General features: G+C 43.3%; 1 protein-coding gene across 1 annotated transcript; it reads right to left on the minus strand.

The window, feature by feature from the left end:
- Nucleotides 1-1,164: 1,164 nt before the first annotated feature.
- mfsd2ab (MFSD2 lysolipid transporter A, lysophospholipid b) lies at nt 1,165-16,132 on the minus strand. Its single transcript, XM_026156274.1, has 14 exons — nt 15,841-16,132; nt 12,450-12,572; nt 11,399-11,523; nt 7,434-7,557; nt 7,034-7,112; nt 6,775-6,950; nt 6,571-6,661; nt 5,884-6,002; nt 5,576-5,659; nt 3,940-4,023; nt 3,691-3,803; nt 3,443-3,586; nt 3,010-3,186; nt 1,165-2,917 (listed from the first exon to the last, which is right to left on the minus strand). The coding sequence occupies exons 1-14, from the start codon at nt 15,928-15,930 to the stop codon at nt 2,863-2,865; spliced, it is 1,584 nt and encodes a 527-aa protein (XP_026012059.1). The 5' UTR covers nt 15,931-16,132; the 3' UTR covers nt 1,165-2,862.
- Nucleotides 16,133-17,221: the final 1,089 nt, after the last annotated feature.

A 17,221-nucleotide genomic window follows, 5' to 3' on the forward strand; every position in this document is an offset into this window, starting at 1 on the left:
CCCTTATAAATATTTACAATAAAAATAGCAAATAACAGCCTAATTATGTTATATTTTAAAAATATGCATAATCATAGTACGATTCTCACCTAAAGCCTCATTGATGTCAAATTACTTTGAAAGGTCATAAATTGATTTGAAAGAAGTTAGTAACGAATTATGTATCATTATATGAAATGAAACATTACTGATTAATCAAGACAACACGGTTCAGCAGATCTCTCTTAAAACGCTTAAAATACAGTTGAACTAATATCAAAACAGATCATATCACTCTTCAGCACCTAAACTGCAAACAGCTGCCTCGGGCTTCTCTAATCCCATCCACCCAGCTCTGGTTATGTTTAGGCTTCGCACTGTGAAACACCGTAAACCTAAAGTTCATTCATTCGCCTGCTGACACACTAACACTTTTCATGGAGTTCATGGTGGGGGTTTTTTCCCTTTTTGGTTAATAAATTAGTATAATTTTGACTGATGCTGCGCCTCTTCTGTTACCTGTTATTACTCATGACTTTTCTTCTCCAGTGGGTTCCACTATATATAATATGGGACTAATTTCTTGTGCAGAGTTGGTAAATGACTCCTTGACATATTTGACCTGCTGCTGAGCTGTGAAACCACTAGATGGTACTGCTGCATCGTGTCAATACAGCTGGGGTGACTTTGTTTGGACAGAACTAGGTATAATACTGAATTTTTGTATGAAGGTATTGCTATCAATTCCACTGTCTGGTCCTCATGTTTCCCAGACCTGAATCCTTGTGAGAACCTCTGTCACATCTTCTGTGTCTAGTCCCCACACTCTCCTAGAGCTCCCTGATGCTATAATCCATGTCTGGGAGGATATCCCCTAAAACACCATCCACCGTCTCATCAGTAGCATGCCGAGGTATTAGTGAGAGTGCGTCAGGTCATTATTATTACCAGAGGCCCAAACCAGTGTTTGTGCTGGCTATAAACTTGCTTCAGCTCTACAAATCCTGGACCAGAAAGACCAAAATCCCCTCTGATCATAGAGGGAGACAACTGATCAGCAATGCATCTTGGAATCTCATCCATCCACATGGGATGTGTGGATGGAGAAGAAGTTCCTTATTTTTAATCCACACAAGGAGAAAGTAAAGACTACTGCCAATTTCTTTTTCCCCACAGTGCACAATGGACATTTATCAGTTAGTGTTTATTAACATATTTTTCCTCCATCACAGTATTTTTTTTCTTAAATAGCTACACCACAGTGTAGATGGGTTCATCCCACTTGCAGACACAAATATAACAAAGATATATACACAAGTATATACATATGCACAGGAGGCGCCTGTGTGCCTTTGTCGGGATTAAAGCTTCACACATTTGGCTACAGCCTCACTCAAGAGTCAAAAATAAAAATAAAAAACCAAAAAAAAAACTACACAACAAATTAAAACAAGACAGCATTTACAGGATGTAGACTAAACCTGTAGTAATTGTAAGGATGTACGTTCTCTGTCCTCTTCAGCAGAGGGTAAAGAAAACGAGCATGAATGAAATAAACATTGGCAACTCAGTTGTCCGAATCAAATGCCAAAGATGTAACATTATGTATAACATATGACACTCAATGTACACATTTCCATATCGACAGACATGAAACATAATCCTCGTGATGACAGATTGACATGTGCTTCTCCAATAAAAACATATATACAGATAACCATAAACACCCATCGATAAGAGCTCCGCTTTCTATCTTCATCTTTTTTTTTTTTCCCCCCCCTTCTTCTTTCTCCAAAATGATGCGCTTCCCTTTTATAAAATGCATATGAAGCAAAGACCGCAAAGGAGGTTAAACCTGAATGCCCAGTTGGCAACAGCTTTACAGGCCTTAAATAGAGTTAAATAATCCAAGAAGCATGGCTTTCTAGAAAACATGAATTTGAAAAGGAAAAATGAAAACTAATAAATATTTAAATAATGATATCACTAAATTACAGGTGCCTGTAGTAACTTAAATTTAAAGCATTGAGAGAGAAAAGGTTTTTCCTGCCATCAGCAGCTGTCCTTATAAATAATGGAAATAATGTAGCTGCTGAATATACAGACATCAGTTATGTTTTTGAAAAATAACTGCTTTCACTCCTGTAGTGGTTTCAGTGTGACGGTGGAGTACTATTAGAAGCCCTTTAGAGCGCAGGTGTTCCTGTTTGGCCACAAGTTCAAACATCACCATTATTTATAACCTCTTATAAGAAAAGCCAGTGGGATGGGAATAAGATGAAACAGGCTGGCTGATTGGATTGTGTAAACTATGAAGTGAAAATGTAAAAATACAATTTCTATTTAAAAAAAACAAAACAAAAAAACCCCCCGACGTTTGCATCAGCTTTTTAAAACCCTGTAAACGGGGGAACAAATTAAGGTTGTACCGCTGTTCAAGTTCCTCGTGTCGAACGCTCACATCTCAGAGCCTCCTGAGGTCGCTCACGTTCGACGTGCGTACATAGCACCATTAATACTAATGAAAACATGCTCTTAATGCTTTTCATAGTTCTTGTGTGATTTTTGACTCAGAGAAAGACCAACTAAACAAAGAAAATGAAAAGGATCTTTTCACAGTACATCTAAAAAATAAGGCTTTTTTTCCCCACGAAAAACAGAAACAGAGAAGTGTGCCAGGAAAATATCACAGATTCACAGATGGGAGGGTTGTCTTTAGAAAAGGCCTCAGGGTGGCTGAAACAATGACACTTGAGTGAATCAAGTACTTCTGGAACAGCAGCATTAGTGGACAAGGCAGTGATCCGACAGTCGCGGGTCTGTTGGTGCCGTCCGGTGCAAAAGTGCCATTCGTTCACCCCACTGGTCTGTCTGGAAAATGAGCTAGACCACGTTGGCTAGTTCTGCTGAGTCCGTTTCAGAGTCCGCCTCATTCTCCCTGTGAGACGAGAGACTTCGGTTGGAGGGTTGCCTCACACAGATGCAACACACACACAGAAGATGGTGAAGCGTTTGGGTCTGTGCACTTACCTCAGGTCCTGTAGGAGTTTGCGGTTAGCTTGCCTCTTCTCCTCATTGATCGGGTAAGAGTAAATTATGGACAGGCCAATCGCCATCAGAGCTATGGGTGCCGCCGAAACCAGTAATTTCAACGTCAAGTCCACTTCCTTAGGTTGAGAGCAGCCTCGGCTGATGTAACCCGCAAAGCTAAAAAGAAGAGAAATAAAATTATTAGCTTTTAGCGCAGCAGAGATATTGATGTGCAGGAAAAGTAACAAATTACTCATCAAATGAAAAACACTGCTGTGGTTGCTCATGTGATATGTACCCACATGCACTCTATAGCCTCACTGTAATCTAATGGAACGGAAAGGAACTCCTTGCTTTGATGTGGGATTTTAGGTGCTGAGAAATTCAACTAAACAAATCGCTGCAAATGCTTAAACTTGGTGCCAGTGCTTACTCTAAACTAAGAGTAGAGATGCCAAGAGAGACTCCAGAAGCAAACTTGGTGAAGAAGACATAGAAGGAATAGAAGAGCGCTTCGTGGCCGGTGAAGTCAGGATTTTGCACTTGGAAGTCGTCGACGACATCGGGCAGCATAGACCTGAACAAACAAAACGTGAGGCTTGGTCATTTATGTGCATTCCTGATAAGAAAAAACGTTTTTATCTATAAAGTCATCAAATACGAGCCAGCGGAGAGGCATACCAAGGTAGCAGGAAGGCGACAGCCACTCCAACGCCAGCAGCAAAGGAGCAGATGTAGGTGACAGCCAGGTTACTCTTCAGGGACACCACCAGGATCATGAAAGGAATCACAACCTGGAAATGACAGCAGTGAGAGATTTAAATCCCAAAACAGGTCTCTTAATGATACTGCATCAGTTTTCCTATGAAAGAAAAATTCCCCTAAGTTTTATGGTTTGTTTATACTTTTAACAAGATTTCAGGGACTTACCAGTGTGCCAACGTAAACCGCTGTCTTCTTTCCAAAACGAGTCAGAAACCACTGCCAGAAGGGAATGGCCAGAGTAGCGGAGAGCTGAAAGAGGGGGGAAACAAAAAGCAAGTGTGGTTAACCAACTGTTTTACCAAAACTCAGAGAAGTTCCTGTAAGTTTCTCCAACGCCCCTCCGTATTCCAGGTCAATATTGGGAAAAACAACAACAAAAACCCTACTTTATCTGTGTTATATAAAAGAAGAGAAGCATGTTAGACATCTGATGCAGTCACAAAGCACTTCAGATATCATCTGACCTAAAGAGGACATGAAGAGGCGGGACAGCCCCCAGATCGTCGTGGGCTTTGACCTGCGCGTGTTTGACCAAGGCGGCGAGAACACCCAGCCATTGTGCACAGTGTTCTCGGTATTTCCCCACCTCTCCTTCTGAATGCCTTCGATAGGAAGTACATGAAGGACTCTTCATGTCCTTCATGTACTTCCCGTCACCTCAGTCTCTCATCTGTAGCTTTCAGACTCATTTCATGTAGTTTCACTTTAGTATACGAGCACACACTCTGTTTTAAAATGTATGCACTTGAAATTAGTCTTGCTGTTCTGCAAACACTTCTCTCAAACCTTTGCCCCCATGAGCCTCGCTGTTTTTTTCCTTAGAAATCAAATATCAACATCACGCATCAGCTTTCATCTTCTAAACCAACTTTGAAGAGAGTTTCACACAAACTGCCTTCACTGAAACTGAGCAGCACAACATTCTCATACAAACATCCTTAAGAACGACTGCACGTGCTGTGCATCCAAGCTGGATCTAACATGAACAGGCGCCACACAGGAGGCTTTTTCTGCCTTCCTCCTCTTCCCTCAGTTATTCATTACTTTTGACCTTTGCTGCTTTTGCTCCTTCGACTGACAGCCAGTGTGAGGTACGTGTGCTTTTATAACGTGTGCCAATTTGATTTGGTTTATCTTATCGTTGCCATTATAAGATAATGAGATCACCTCACACATCATCAAGGATTACCATCTCTCAGTGCTGATTAAACAAAGTCATTTCAGTGACTGCACGTACTGGTTAATGGTCACTACCTTGGCTACATAATCCTGTCCGTGAAGTAAAGGCTCAAAGCATCTAATCTCTTCACCCTTGCTAACCTGCACTTTCTCACCCCATACCGTTGCGTGAGCTCAGCACATCTGTGGATTAATTAGCTTTAATACTCGTCGGGAAGTTTGCGTGACTCTTTGATATGAAAGCTTTTTGTTCCCCTTATACCACAGGTTTATATAAAAGAGACATGAAAGCAGAGGTGACTGTGGCTTCTTTACGGTCTGTGGGAACGGGGTGGCATTCGGGCCGAGTAGTCACACATCACTGAAACAGCCATGCAGGAGCCTTCCTTTCTGACCGAGTACAGAGTGGATTTTGTAATTGAAGACCATTTACAAGAGAAGGCTTTTGTCTGCATGCTGACGTTAATGGCTCATTTTGTTCCGCACAAACGGGCTGCTCTGGGTTTCACCTGCCAGGGGTGGCTGGAGTCATTTCTATGGGAACAGTGCACCTAGCTGTCTGTGTCTATGTGTTTGTCACAATAAACCACCTCCCGGTCACCTCCTCTGTGTCTCTACTCACCATGATGACCAGCAGAATATTCTGGAAGTCGTTCCTGAAACCCAGTGTGGCGCTGCAGAACAGGGCAAAGTTTCCCTCCAGGAGCTGCAGGATGAGACAGAGAGGTCACTCAGTGTATTGCTTGAACACACAAACACGCACACACATGCACATGGGGCCAAGAAAACTCTGGCTGGGAGCACAAACATGCGAGACACTAAACAGGCTGAAGTTAGTGACTGAAAAACGCAAACATGGAAAGTTATCCTGTATACAAATTCATTTACAGTAAAATATACAGAGTGTGTGTGGCTCTTTCATGTACGCACCATGAAACCTAGTGAGGTAAAGAGGAAGGCCATGACCAGTTTGGCATATGGTCCATACCCCATCACCAGCTTAATCCCCTGAAAGAAGGACATGGGCTCAGACCTGGGACGAGAAGACTCTGAAAAGAGAAAAGACACGAGGGAGTGAACCAAGATGCAGAATTCACTTTGAAACGTTCTGATGTCCCGTTTCTAGCTCAGTAGGTAGAGTGGTGGCCCCATGATCGGAAGGTCGGGGGTTCGATTCCCCTGAACAGCTACCCTGAGGTACCCCTGAGCAAGGTACCGTCCCTACACACTGCTCCCCGGGCGCCCAATGGCTGCCCACTGCTTCACTGAGTGAATGGGTTAAATGCAGAGAGGGATTTTCCCCACGGGGACCAATAAAGTACACTTTCTTCTTCTTCTTCTGAGCTTTTTTACTTTAAATGACACTTTTCATGTGCAGCTGCCTTTAAGCCTCACCCTGAAATAGCCAGACATCTTATTACGAGGTCATAAGGCTTTCACTTTGAGCAAACTTTGTGTGCTTCCTCAGCCCATAATCATGGAGCTGTAATCACACGAAGGAAGCGTACATGTGCGGCCCATCGGGAATCTGACATCAGTGATTTTGGCTTCGGATAAAATCTTAGTCTGTTAAAGGATCCAACAACAGAAGGATGGTTGATTCTGATAAACGCTCACCTTTTTGTTCTCTCACACCGAAGAACAGCACGACAGCACAGATGATATAAATCAAGCAGATCACACCTGACGCGATCATGTAGGCTGTTCTCTGCACAGGAGGAAGAAATGCGCAATGAGTATTCAGAAGATTTCACAAACCGCCGTCATCAGCTCGCATCTAATTAGACGAACTTGTTAATTAGCCAACTGATAAACGGTTACCGTGTGCTCCAGGGAGATGACAGGCTTAGACTCATTAAGTCCAGGGGACGCAGAGAAGTTGCTCGGCTCCGCCAGGATATCGGCGGGCCCCGGGATGCAGGGAGCGTTCGCCAAGCCGACGATCTGGCCCTGGATCGCCGTACCGAGCAGGGTGCCCAAAACCTCCACCGTCATCCCTGATGAGGAGACAAGGAGGCATCGTAAAGAGGCTCCAGGAGGTTTATCTAAGAGGACGGCGCTTTAACATGCTGATACTCACTGTAGGCAGTCGCAGAGTCTCTCTCTTTCTGCTCTGAGCTGATGAACATGGTGAGGGCTGAGTATGGCACATGGAAGCACTGCGGGAAATCACAAAGAGTATGAAGGTGAGAGAACAGCTTCAACAAATGATCGATACTTAGATACCACAAGCGCTGCACGAAGACAGGAAACTGTTTAAGTAATCCAAATATATCAGACTTATAAAGAAGTTGGGGTTAATCTTCCCATGAGGTGCTACATACTAATATTATATATACACGGAAGAAGGAAATACAGAGGGGAACATTCTTTCCCTCCGACATCACCAAAGACCACAGTTAGGCTGCAGGCCATACTCTGAGAACCCTACAATGAAAGGTTATAGTGAACATGTTTGTGCGTGCACATGTGGTACTCACAGTTTGGAGGCTCTGGAAGAGGCAGTAGAAGAAGAGGTACCAGATGACTTTGCCATTCTCAAAGGGAGGAACGTACCATATGAGGAAGTAGGAAATCACAGCCAGAGGGGTTGACAGTACGATCCTGCAGATGAGATAAAGCAGGAGGGAGGGGAGTGGAACAGGAAAACATAACAGCAACAGCGTCAGTCGGTGTAAAACGTGATCTATTCAAAGTGTGGAACATCTCATTTTGTAAACAGTTTCCAGGCCTAAAAAGTCTCTCATTGCGTAACTACTCATGGCTTTTCTATTCTGCTCGTGCCAACACTTCTTCAGTGATTCTGCACTTTAGTTAACTGTCTCCTGATGAATATATTGTGTCTATGTACTTTACATGCAAGGAGGCTGAGCCTCAGATATGGCCTGATCTGAGGGTTACTAGAGGATGAATGACTTGGGGAATGCTGCTGAACGACATTAAAGGCACCTTTTGTTTTCATGAATTCACACAACATACAGGAACTTTAACTGAGCATAAAACCCCACAGAAGTGAAATTCTTTTGCACACTTCCCACCCTCCAGTCACCTCCTTCCTATGGTCAGACAGCTACAGTCCAATGAGATGTGAGATTTTGCCCTGCAGTTACGCCTCTGTGGATGCGTCACATTCCAAGAAATACACATGGAATATGACAGTTCGTGCCATCCTGCCAGGCCATTCACTGACAGGTCCTGTCTGAAAAGATCAGACAGCGAAATCATGCTCGAGTCAGAGTGGCCCAACAGCTAGAGCAGGCCTAACTTCTCTCCACAGTGCTCAGAAAGCTGAACAACTCGCTGCCAATCAATTAGAGCCCTTGCGAACAATTATCAACATAATCACGCACCGCAGCGAGAGTTTGAAAGAGAGAGAAGGTCCGGCGGAGCGACGTGCTGTCTGCTCTCTCGCCCATGTGATGTGATTAACTGTACCCTTGTTTGAACACAGTGTGGGAGTGTACAGAAAGGGTGGACAAGCTGGAACACATGATCCATCCACATGCAACAATGCGCTCAGGAATGCTTGCTCCTTTTTTTCCTCCTTTTTTAATACAGTAATCAACTCCAACCCATGAGATGAACACAAACGCAAGGAATGTCATCCACACAAGTCACCAGCAGAAACTGTGTTGCTTGGTTTGTTTGTTTTTTTTAAGGCACGTGTTCACTGTCTGCAAGCCTAAGATAAGCTTCGCACCATCCTTGCAGAACTCCGGAGGCACACTGGGCCATACAAGCATTGACCTACATCACATTTAAACATCTTCTGAAACAGCCGTGCTGACAAGAGCGAGCGTTATCTACTTTGTCAGCGAATTAACTCAGCGAGTGGCAGCTTTAAGTCTATCAACAGTTTAGTAAGAGTGAAAAGCTATCTTAAGAGCTTCTGCGTGTGAGAGTGACACAGTTATCTCTCCATTTTCTCATTTTTGGCTTGGCGGCTGAAGCAATAATACATTTTTAAAATTCAGTTTTTGACTTTGTGCTTTCATAAGTCAGAAATCACGCCCCCCCCCCCCAAAAAAAAAAAAAAAATATATCACTCTTTAGGTGAAAGTCTTCAAAACTGGCTCTTCATACTGTAGCCAACTGCAGAAGCTGACAGTGATATAAGATAAGCAACAGGAAGGCCTTCGGTCTGAAAATTCACTGCTAGAACTTGAACTCCAGTAACCTCCTGGATTCCTCAGTCACTCTTTAACACGTAATACAGGCACTGAAAGCTGAGCAGCTATTGGCTAAAACTAGTGGTGTGTTGTGGGCAGGACCAATGAGAAGCTCGCTCAGCTCCGGTCACCCTCCCCCCACTGTGGCTTCCAAGCATTAAAGACAGAGCAGCTCTGACTGCATCTGCAGCTTCCTGCCTGCTCTCTGCACATGTGTCTGAAATGAACTGAGCCATAATATAACCAAAAATGCCAAACCCACCCCCGCTACAACCAAAAGCCCACGCCCCATTTCTGACGAGAAGTGGAGGATGCACTTTATCCCCCCCCCCCTTCCTCTGTGACCCACTTTTGAGATTCAAACATCAGCATCTCAGCAGTAATTACAGTAACGAGATAAAATCCATCACCCTCTTGCACATTCGCTTCTCAGTCAAAATTTTTTGACAAAGAAATAACTCTTAATATAATTTTTACATCATCGAGTTCAGCGCTCCTTTACGGGAACTCCCATTAACGATTTCATCACTGGTGAGGAACATTTCTATCACCGTCAGCTCTGCGAACCTCAGTCTCGCCATTATGACATTTCTTCTGCATTAGTCATGCAGGTCTACTTGCGACATACACACCCACATAGGCTGCAAGATTAAAGCTAAAAATCACAGCCACAAATACTTAGATTATTTACCACAAACTTTCTTTGAATGAGCTCTAAAACCACGGCCGTTTAACTAGAATTCATTTGAGCATCAGCAAGAAACTGTCTTTCTAAAACATTACATGACCTTTACCTCCTCTAGAAGATATTGTTTCTACAGAGCCAAGCTGAACTACGCGGTGACAAAAGTAGCTGCGCTCTACTTGTAACAAGCTAAAATTCGAGCTGTATAGGAATTATTGCAAAAAGGAATTTTATCTTGATTATCTGCTTTCATAGCCTTTTGCAACCATTTACCAAGAGGTTGCATTAACACAGGGAAAGACAGTAGTGGGCAGGCAGGGGACCCTCTCCTCCCACTCGTGCCACTTCCTACCCAACGCTCATTTCCTAACCAGCTTGGGAAATTATATGTTTAATCAAGGAGGCAAGGGAGTAAATACACAGGTGCAGCACACACCCCACACCTCCTCGTGGTGGTTATTAAAGAGATGCCTTTGCTCTTTTGTTGTTCTTGACATATCCTCTCTCTCTGATACCTTTTACCTCCGGTGGCTTATTTCTACCCTCGTCACACTACAGAGTACTGCATGTACTGAAGGGACAGTGGCTCTAAAACGTCTTCTGTGCTGACAGCTCTATAACTAGCAGCTCCACTGACACCCCAGTAGTCTCTTACATCAGCGGAATTATATCAATTACATCTCCGTTGACACAGACCACAGGTGTGCAACGGTGTGGGGAATAGGGGTTTAAAAGTCATTAGACTTTAGAGCTGATAAGACTGTGCAAGATGCCCATAGACAGAACAATGTGGTGGTGGGGGGTGGGTGGGTCAAATCTGAAAAGAAAAGCGATCAGTAAGCCTTTTCAGGCATGCTTTACAGCCCTCCTACACACAGACAAGCTGAATTCAAACCTTAATACAAGATGGGTTTTCATATTATTCTCTGTATATTTAAGGTTTTATGTCAAATAACCACACAAAGAAGACTTCCAAAGAGTCTTTGTGCGCTTCCTGTAATGCACTGGAGTTGTATTTGTCACCAAAAACTACAATGTGGGTTATGTGCAAGAGTATCTCCTGAAGCAACTTCCTGTTTTTGTTTAACTTAAAAAAGAAAATGGCTTGACATCTTTAGGGGGTTTATAGTTCAAACAGTAGCAGTTAATGTGGTCCACTTCACCTAAAGACAGTTCTCAGTATGCTATTCTAAATAGCAAGAGGTGAATGAGAGACGGGGGAAGGAGAGTTTGAATGGACACATCCGCACATGCTGGCAATGAGGAAGTAGTACTGCAGCAATAGCATGACGCGTAGTAAACCCTCCTGAGAGAAGTCTCTGGCTTTTCAAAAGTAGAGAACAAAGCCCCGCCCTCCCCAAACACTGACATCATACAGTTGGGAAACTTCCACCAGGGCTGATGGGAGACCCTGTGATCACATGCTCCAACAGCAAATACGCAACAAGTGTTTGAACTGCTTAACCTGGCTTTATCAGTAAGGTAAAGGAAACAGTTTGTCAGAGACCTCACTAAGGAAGTATATTTGTTATGCACATCAAATCAAATGGACTGTGTAGCGCCACGAAACTAGGAGGGAGTAAAAGCTCACCAGGGCAGCATGCGTCCAAAACGCGTCCACGGGCTTCGAGAGACCAGGAAGCCCACTGTGGGGTCCGTTACGGCGTCCCAAGCTCGCCCAACAAACAAGATGATGGAAGCATAGAAGGGATCGATCTGTAAAAGCACAAGAAAAAGATTAGAGATGTCGACACGTGGCTGTTATACACATGTATCAGCTCAGATAAATGAGCACAGGTTATGTGGTCGTATAGCTAAACAGTAGCAGTGAAGCTGTAAAAATGGGCATTACACTTCGCATTACAGTGGGAAAGGTTTAGTCACTATCTTTTATTAAAGGCAGCAGTGAGAGAGTAACTCTTAACACATATTAGTTGCCAGCTGGCTGTTAACAGAGGGGACAAACTCGGACAGGGTGATGAATGTGTGACTTCTAAATGTACAATCTGTACCACGCTGTGTCACCCCATAGACTGTTAATTAATAGCCATGGAAGGCGAACAAGACCGAACCCTGGGAAGCCTTTGACTATCACTGCCATCATGGCCATGACCATCAGATTACTGTCAGAGCTCATTAATGCGAGCTCCCCCCCTTTATATTGTGCCACCACTGTACCCCTCCCAAAGCTTTTCAGAACAAGCTCCTGTAAGCCTCTTAATACACTGGAGCCCCATCATCGAGTCAATAATAGCAACAAGGCAGAAACTTTTTCCACAACTTTGCTCTGATCTGTGTAAAGTCCTGTATGAGGGCTTATAAGAGCAGGGCTTTAAGACTCAGCATTACTACATTACAGAGAACAGACTGCACACTTTGCTCTCAATCCCATTTAACCTTGTGAAGTCTAACCTTACTCCTATCCCTTAATGTTTTGGACACATATAGGGTTAGGCTTTCTTATTGGAAAATTTAATAGTATTTAATGAGTGTTAAATTGAACATATATGTATTTTTTTTCCCCCTAACCGTCAAAATTGACATATTTTGAAAGCACAGGTTCAGGTTACTTATCACTGATGGTGAAGCCAGGTGGCTTCATTTATCTCTTTGGAGTTTGGAAACAATTTCAACCTCCTCACCTGTGCTACGTCCAGTAGATAGATCTGCAAAAAGAAGCCCAGGGCGCATCCTGTGATCTGGTACGGAGCTCCCCCGATGGCATAGCATATCTTGTTGCAGACTGATAACCTGTTCTGCTCATGCTGCAAGTAGGCAATAAAAAGAACAGAAACACAGATTTAGAACGTGCTCAAATACATTGATCGTAAAAACAAAAGTAGGATAAGAACATTTTGTTCAACAGGCACACCTTAGAGCAGGCCTGAGACCTGCTCGTCATCTGGGAGGATCTCGCTTGACAAGAGGCAATAAACGGCTTCAATGATAGCAAACTTTTGAGGAAACTGCCCTTGGGTATTTGCAGCTGTCTGCAAACGTTTTTGGACTTCAGCGGGGCCAAGTTTTTGTAATTATAGGAGAGGTCACTTCCCCGGAGTGGCCAGCAGCAGCTTAAGCCTTACACAGCCACTGCAACACACCTACAAACAATTACACTCCCCCTGTCCCCAGAAGACAAAAAAAGAAAGAAAAAAAAAAAAAAAAAGGAAGCAGACTATAAATCGGCAACTTTCTCAATTTCTGTCTGAGGACTTAATCTGCAGACTTGCTTCTTTCTCACCAGTCCCATTAAACAATAAAACATTTTTTCCGAGCCTCACGAGGAACATGGCCTAAATTCTTAATCGCCAGAGGGTCTTAAGAGCTCGTGAGTTCTGCTGGCAAAAAGCTAACCACAGTGTAGTGTATTTGGAAGGTGTCGGGGACAGCCGCCAGGGAAACAAGAAACCCTTGGTTCGGTAACAAGCGCTTATTCTTCAAGAGTTTCTCCGCTGAACATGTAATCATTTCCTCAACAGACAGACTCCAAACAGATCTCCTAATGGCAACACAAATCCACGATTGGTGTGAGCGTCTGACTACACCATTGTGTCACTCACCCCAAAAGCCAGGGCGACAGCACCTTGGCATCAGTTTGAGATGGCTTAATTCCTCAGTGGATGACTGCCACTGTTTGACCAGAGCTTTGACCACTGCTGCCCAAAGAGAGGCGAACACACACCCTTATCCCCGACCAATCAAAAGTTTGAGTTTTCTGCTGCTTAGTCTGACCCCTCTCTCTCTCTTTATTTATTTATTTTTTTTAAAGGGGGGGGGGGGGGGGTTAATCTCTGGTGCTGAATGAGAAAAGGGCTCTTGCTGATAACCTTAAGCAGAAGAAGAAAAGCAGAAAACCTATATCAAGGTACAATCTGTTTAAAGTAACCTTCGGCATATTTCACCACTCCTCATAAGGATCAGGAAAAGGACACGGAAATGAAGCATTGCTGTCATTGCATGCAAATAAACCAGTCTTTGCCCCACTGATGCGCCCAGCTCTGCTTTTCTTTAGGTCAAACACTCTTCACTGCAAGGACAAACCAGCAGAAGAAGCAGTTTTAACCATAATAGCTGGAAATGCAGTAGCTGCAGTAGCTCTGGTGTCCATGGCAGCAAATGCAAAATCTCAAGCATCTCTCACCGTACATAACTCCCCTGAACCCACTCTACCTGAATGCAGAGCACTGACTGTACCGACACAGGTGTGTAACCATCAAGTAACTGCCACAGGAATGTGTTAATGTGACAGTGTATTCGTGTCACACACATTTGCATGGTTGTCAGGCAGTCTATTTAAAACACACAACCATAATGGATCTTAACTGAGCTTGCGGCCACACGTGGACAGATGTCTTTGGCAAAAAAGAAAAAGAGAAAGGAATGTAGCTGAGTTTTATAAACAGGACACTGAATCTACCTTCACTGATATTACTTCCAGGGCCACACCTGCTATCAGAGTTCCCACTAATGATATGTTACTACTGTAAATGCGTAACATGCGTAGGTGAGACGTTTTTCCTGCTTTTTGGGTTCACGTGTCACTCCCTTAGTCTAAAGGTGCAGACACACAAAATCCCGAACACTCATTTTGTAGTCTGTTTTCGGGAAAGGTCCTCTGCCTGCTCCTTCATTATCTGACACGTCGCCTTGGTGGGTGCTCCCTGTGGCGTTCAGTGCTTTCGGGAAAATTGTAAATTTAATGGGAATTTTCTTCAGCAGTGTGTGTGTTTGTGTGGTTTTCCTTTTTTTTTTTTGGGGGGGGGGGGGGGAGACGTGAATACCAAAGCAGTGAAAAATTAAACCATTTGTTTAACAAACCACTAGTATGTGAGGGAATTTAAAACATCGTGCAAATGAACTCTACCGCATTTTTGTTACTACAATGCAAATTATAGTGTCTGATTATTCCAGCCTCAGAAAGACAGGCTACTTTCTCTTTTTCGTTGAGTGTTTCTTCCTTGCAAAGGCAGAGCTAGTGGGGGTTTTAACAGAGCCCAGTGAATGCAGCACATCTATCTGAGAATGCTTATTAAAACTGATATGAAGGATAAGACAAACCACGCTGGTGTTAGCAGACTATATTCTGCGACGTTTTTGGAAAGGCGATATCGATATTCCCAGCGTGATTTAAAAAAAATGTGTAATTATTTTAATTAAAAGTAAGCCACCTTTATGCAAAGGTTAAAACCCAAATTCTCGGCTACTTTAAGGAACAACGTCAAAAACCAGCCGAACGTGAACTGAATTTGAGGAACTGATAAGACGAGAGGTATTACATTTTTTAATTCAAATGTAGCTACACGTTGCTGGCGAAATAAGGGCACAGAAAATCTCGAACATTGCCTTCCACACACGCAAACTGTGAATTAAACCCGTTTGTGTAGATGTAGCCCTCCAAAACCACGGTTTTTGGTTTAAACTATTTGAAGAATGCGTTCTTAGTATAATTAAGGTTCAGAAGAAGGAGAAAGGGCTTCCCAAAGGCCCAAATAACACTCACGTGCCAAATAACAATAATTACATTTTATTAAATTAAGAGTTTGTCCATTTTTTAAATTCCGTTTATATCGTTTCCGAGTTACTAATGAGACAAATGTTGGCCCGGAATGGCGCGCGCCTTATTTAAGCTAACATGAGTCACCCTTAAAGTGTCAGCTCGCTGGTATTACCCATTCATTTAAACCAGGGGTGCCCAATCCCGGTCCTCGAGAGCTACCGTCCTGCAGCTTTTAGATGCATCCCTACTCCAACACAGCTGAATCAAATGGTTTGATTACCTCTTCAGCATGCCATCGTGTTTGGCAAAGGCCTGATAACAAGCCATTCATTTGATTCAGCTGTGTTGGAGTAGGGATGCATCTAAAAGCTGCAGGACGGTAGCTCTCGAGGACCGGGATTGGGCACCCCTGATTTAAACGATCGACACCCATTCCTATCAAAGCCTGGCCCTTTCTATTTTCGAGAATTCGTGTGAAAGCGGGCCAGAATCAACCCGTACCTGAAGCTAAATTTTGAATAAATGAATTTACTCACCCTTTTAGCGAGCTGGGTGCCATCCGAGTTCCCCGGTTTATTCAACAAACTGGCGTTCGAGTATTGTTCAGCTCCTTCTCCTTTCGCCATGGCAGAAATAACTTCGTCCTCGGTTGAATTTGCCTCAGAAATAAATACACAAATAAACCACTATCCTCCCTTAACAGAAAGAAATACGGTCCGGTAGCGTGTAAATAGCGTGACTGATGAGATGTGGTGCTGGCAGCAAGCAAGCTTGACTGGATGTAATTTTTTGGATGTCCCCGCCCTCTAACGTGAGCCATTCACACCACTACTATACCACGCCCCCTCGGGTGTGTCACAGTCATATGTTTCTTCATCAGAAGCCTTCCCTTGGAAATTCTTTGTATCCGTTTTCATCCAAGTGTGTTTACATTTACAAACGAGCTGTGACTGATCGCTCCTATAACGCGCACGCCTACTAAAAATCAAAGCTGGTGGATATATATATATATATATATACACACACACACACACACATATATATATATATATATATATATATATATATATATATATATATATATATATATATATATATATATATATTAGGGCCTAATTATTTGAGACCTTGTAATTAAGAAAGATTTGCCAATACTAGAGAAATATGCTCTCTCCATGCGTTTTCCCTGAGCTAATCATTCAAACTGGATACGCTGGCGCAGGTCAGAAGACAATCAAAATAAAACAGGAACACTCAGACAGAAACTCAGACTCAAGCAAACAGCTGGTTAAAATGTAATCCACGACATTTAGCCTACACATTGCATTTAGAGTGAAGCTGTGTCGTTCCTTCATATACAAACACGTCTTTTAGCAGCTGTTTTGTATACAGGGAATCAGCTTTGGGAAAACTCTCGTGCAACCTTTCATGAGTCCTGTATGGCGATGTCAAAACTCAAAGTAACCCCTCTGTACTGAGCATCAGTGGAATCAGTTCAAAGGCGTTGATCACCGTCAAAAATGGACACACGTATCTCCTCACTGCTAAACAGAGGCATACACGAGACGCCTCGTGTGTGGTAGAAAGAAAAAGTTTTGCTTGTGCAGTTGACTGCAGATCGCTCGATTACTGCTTGACGTGGTCTCGGATTCTCAGGTCTATATTTGAAAGGTGTTTTATCCTCTCTATTCCAGTATATATTCCCAGATTAGCTGAGCATACATTCCATAAAGCCTGCAGTATACATATGCTATACACACACTGCTACAGGTATGAATACCCACCTATGTAGCAGGAACCATTGGACTGCTGGAGATGTAAACAAACATTTGCAATATTTGCTTATGGCTTTTCACACACACACACACACACACACACACACACACACACACACACACACACACACACACACACACA

The sequence above is a fragment of the Astatotilapia calliptera genome, chromosome 22 (assembly GCF_900246225.1).
Source record: "Astatotilapia calliptera chromosome 22, fAstCal1.2, whole genome shotgun sequence".
Lineage (NCBI taxonomy): Eukaryota > Metazoa > Chordata > Actinopteri > Cichliformes > Cichlidae > Astatotilapia > Astatotilapia calliptera.

Bases quoted from the DNA above. Each gene is read 5' to 3' on its own strand.
- mfsd2ab (XM_026156274.1), bottom strand. From the start codon at position 15,930: ATGGCGAAAGGAGAAGGAGCTGAACAATACTCGAACGCCAGTTTGTTG. The intron at 3,587-3,690 runs GTATGCCTCTCC...TTGTTTGTTCAG, and splicing joins GTCGCCTTCCTGCTACCTTG to GTCTATGCTGCCCGATGTCG. The intron at 3,187-3,442 runs GTAAGCACTGGC...TCTTCTTTTTAG, and splicing joins ATCTCTACTCTTAGTTTAGA to CTTTGCGGGTTACATCAGCC.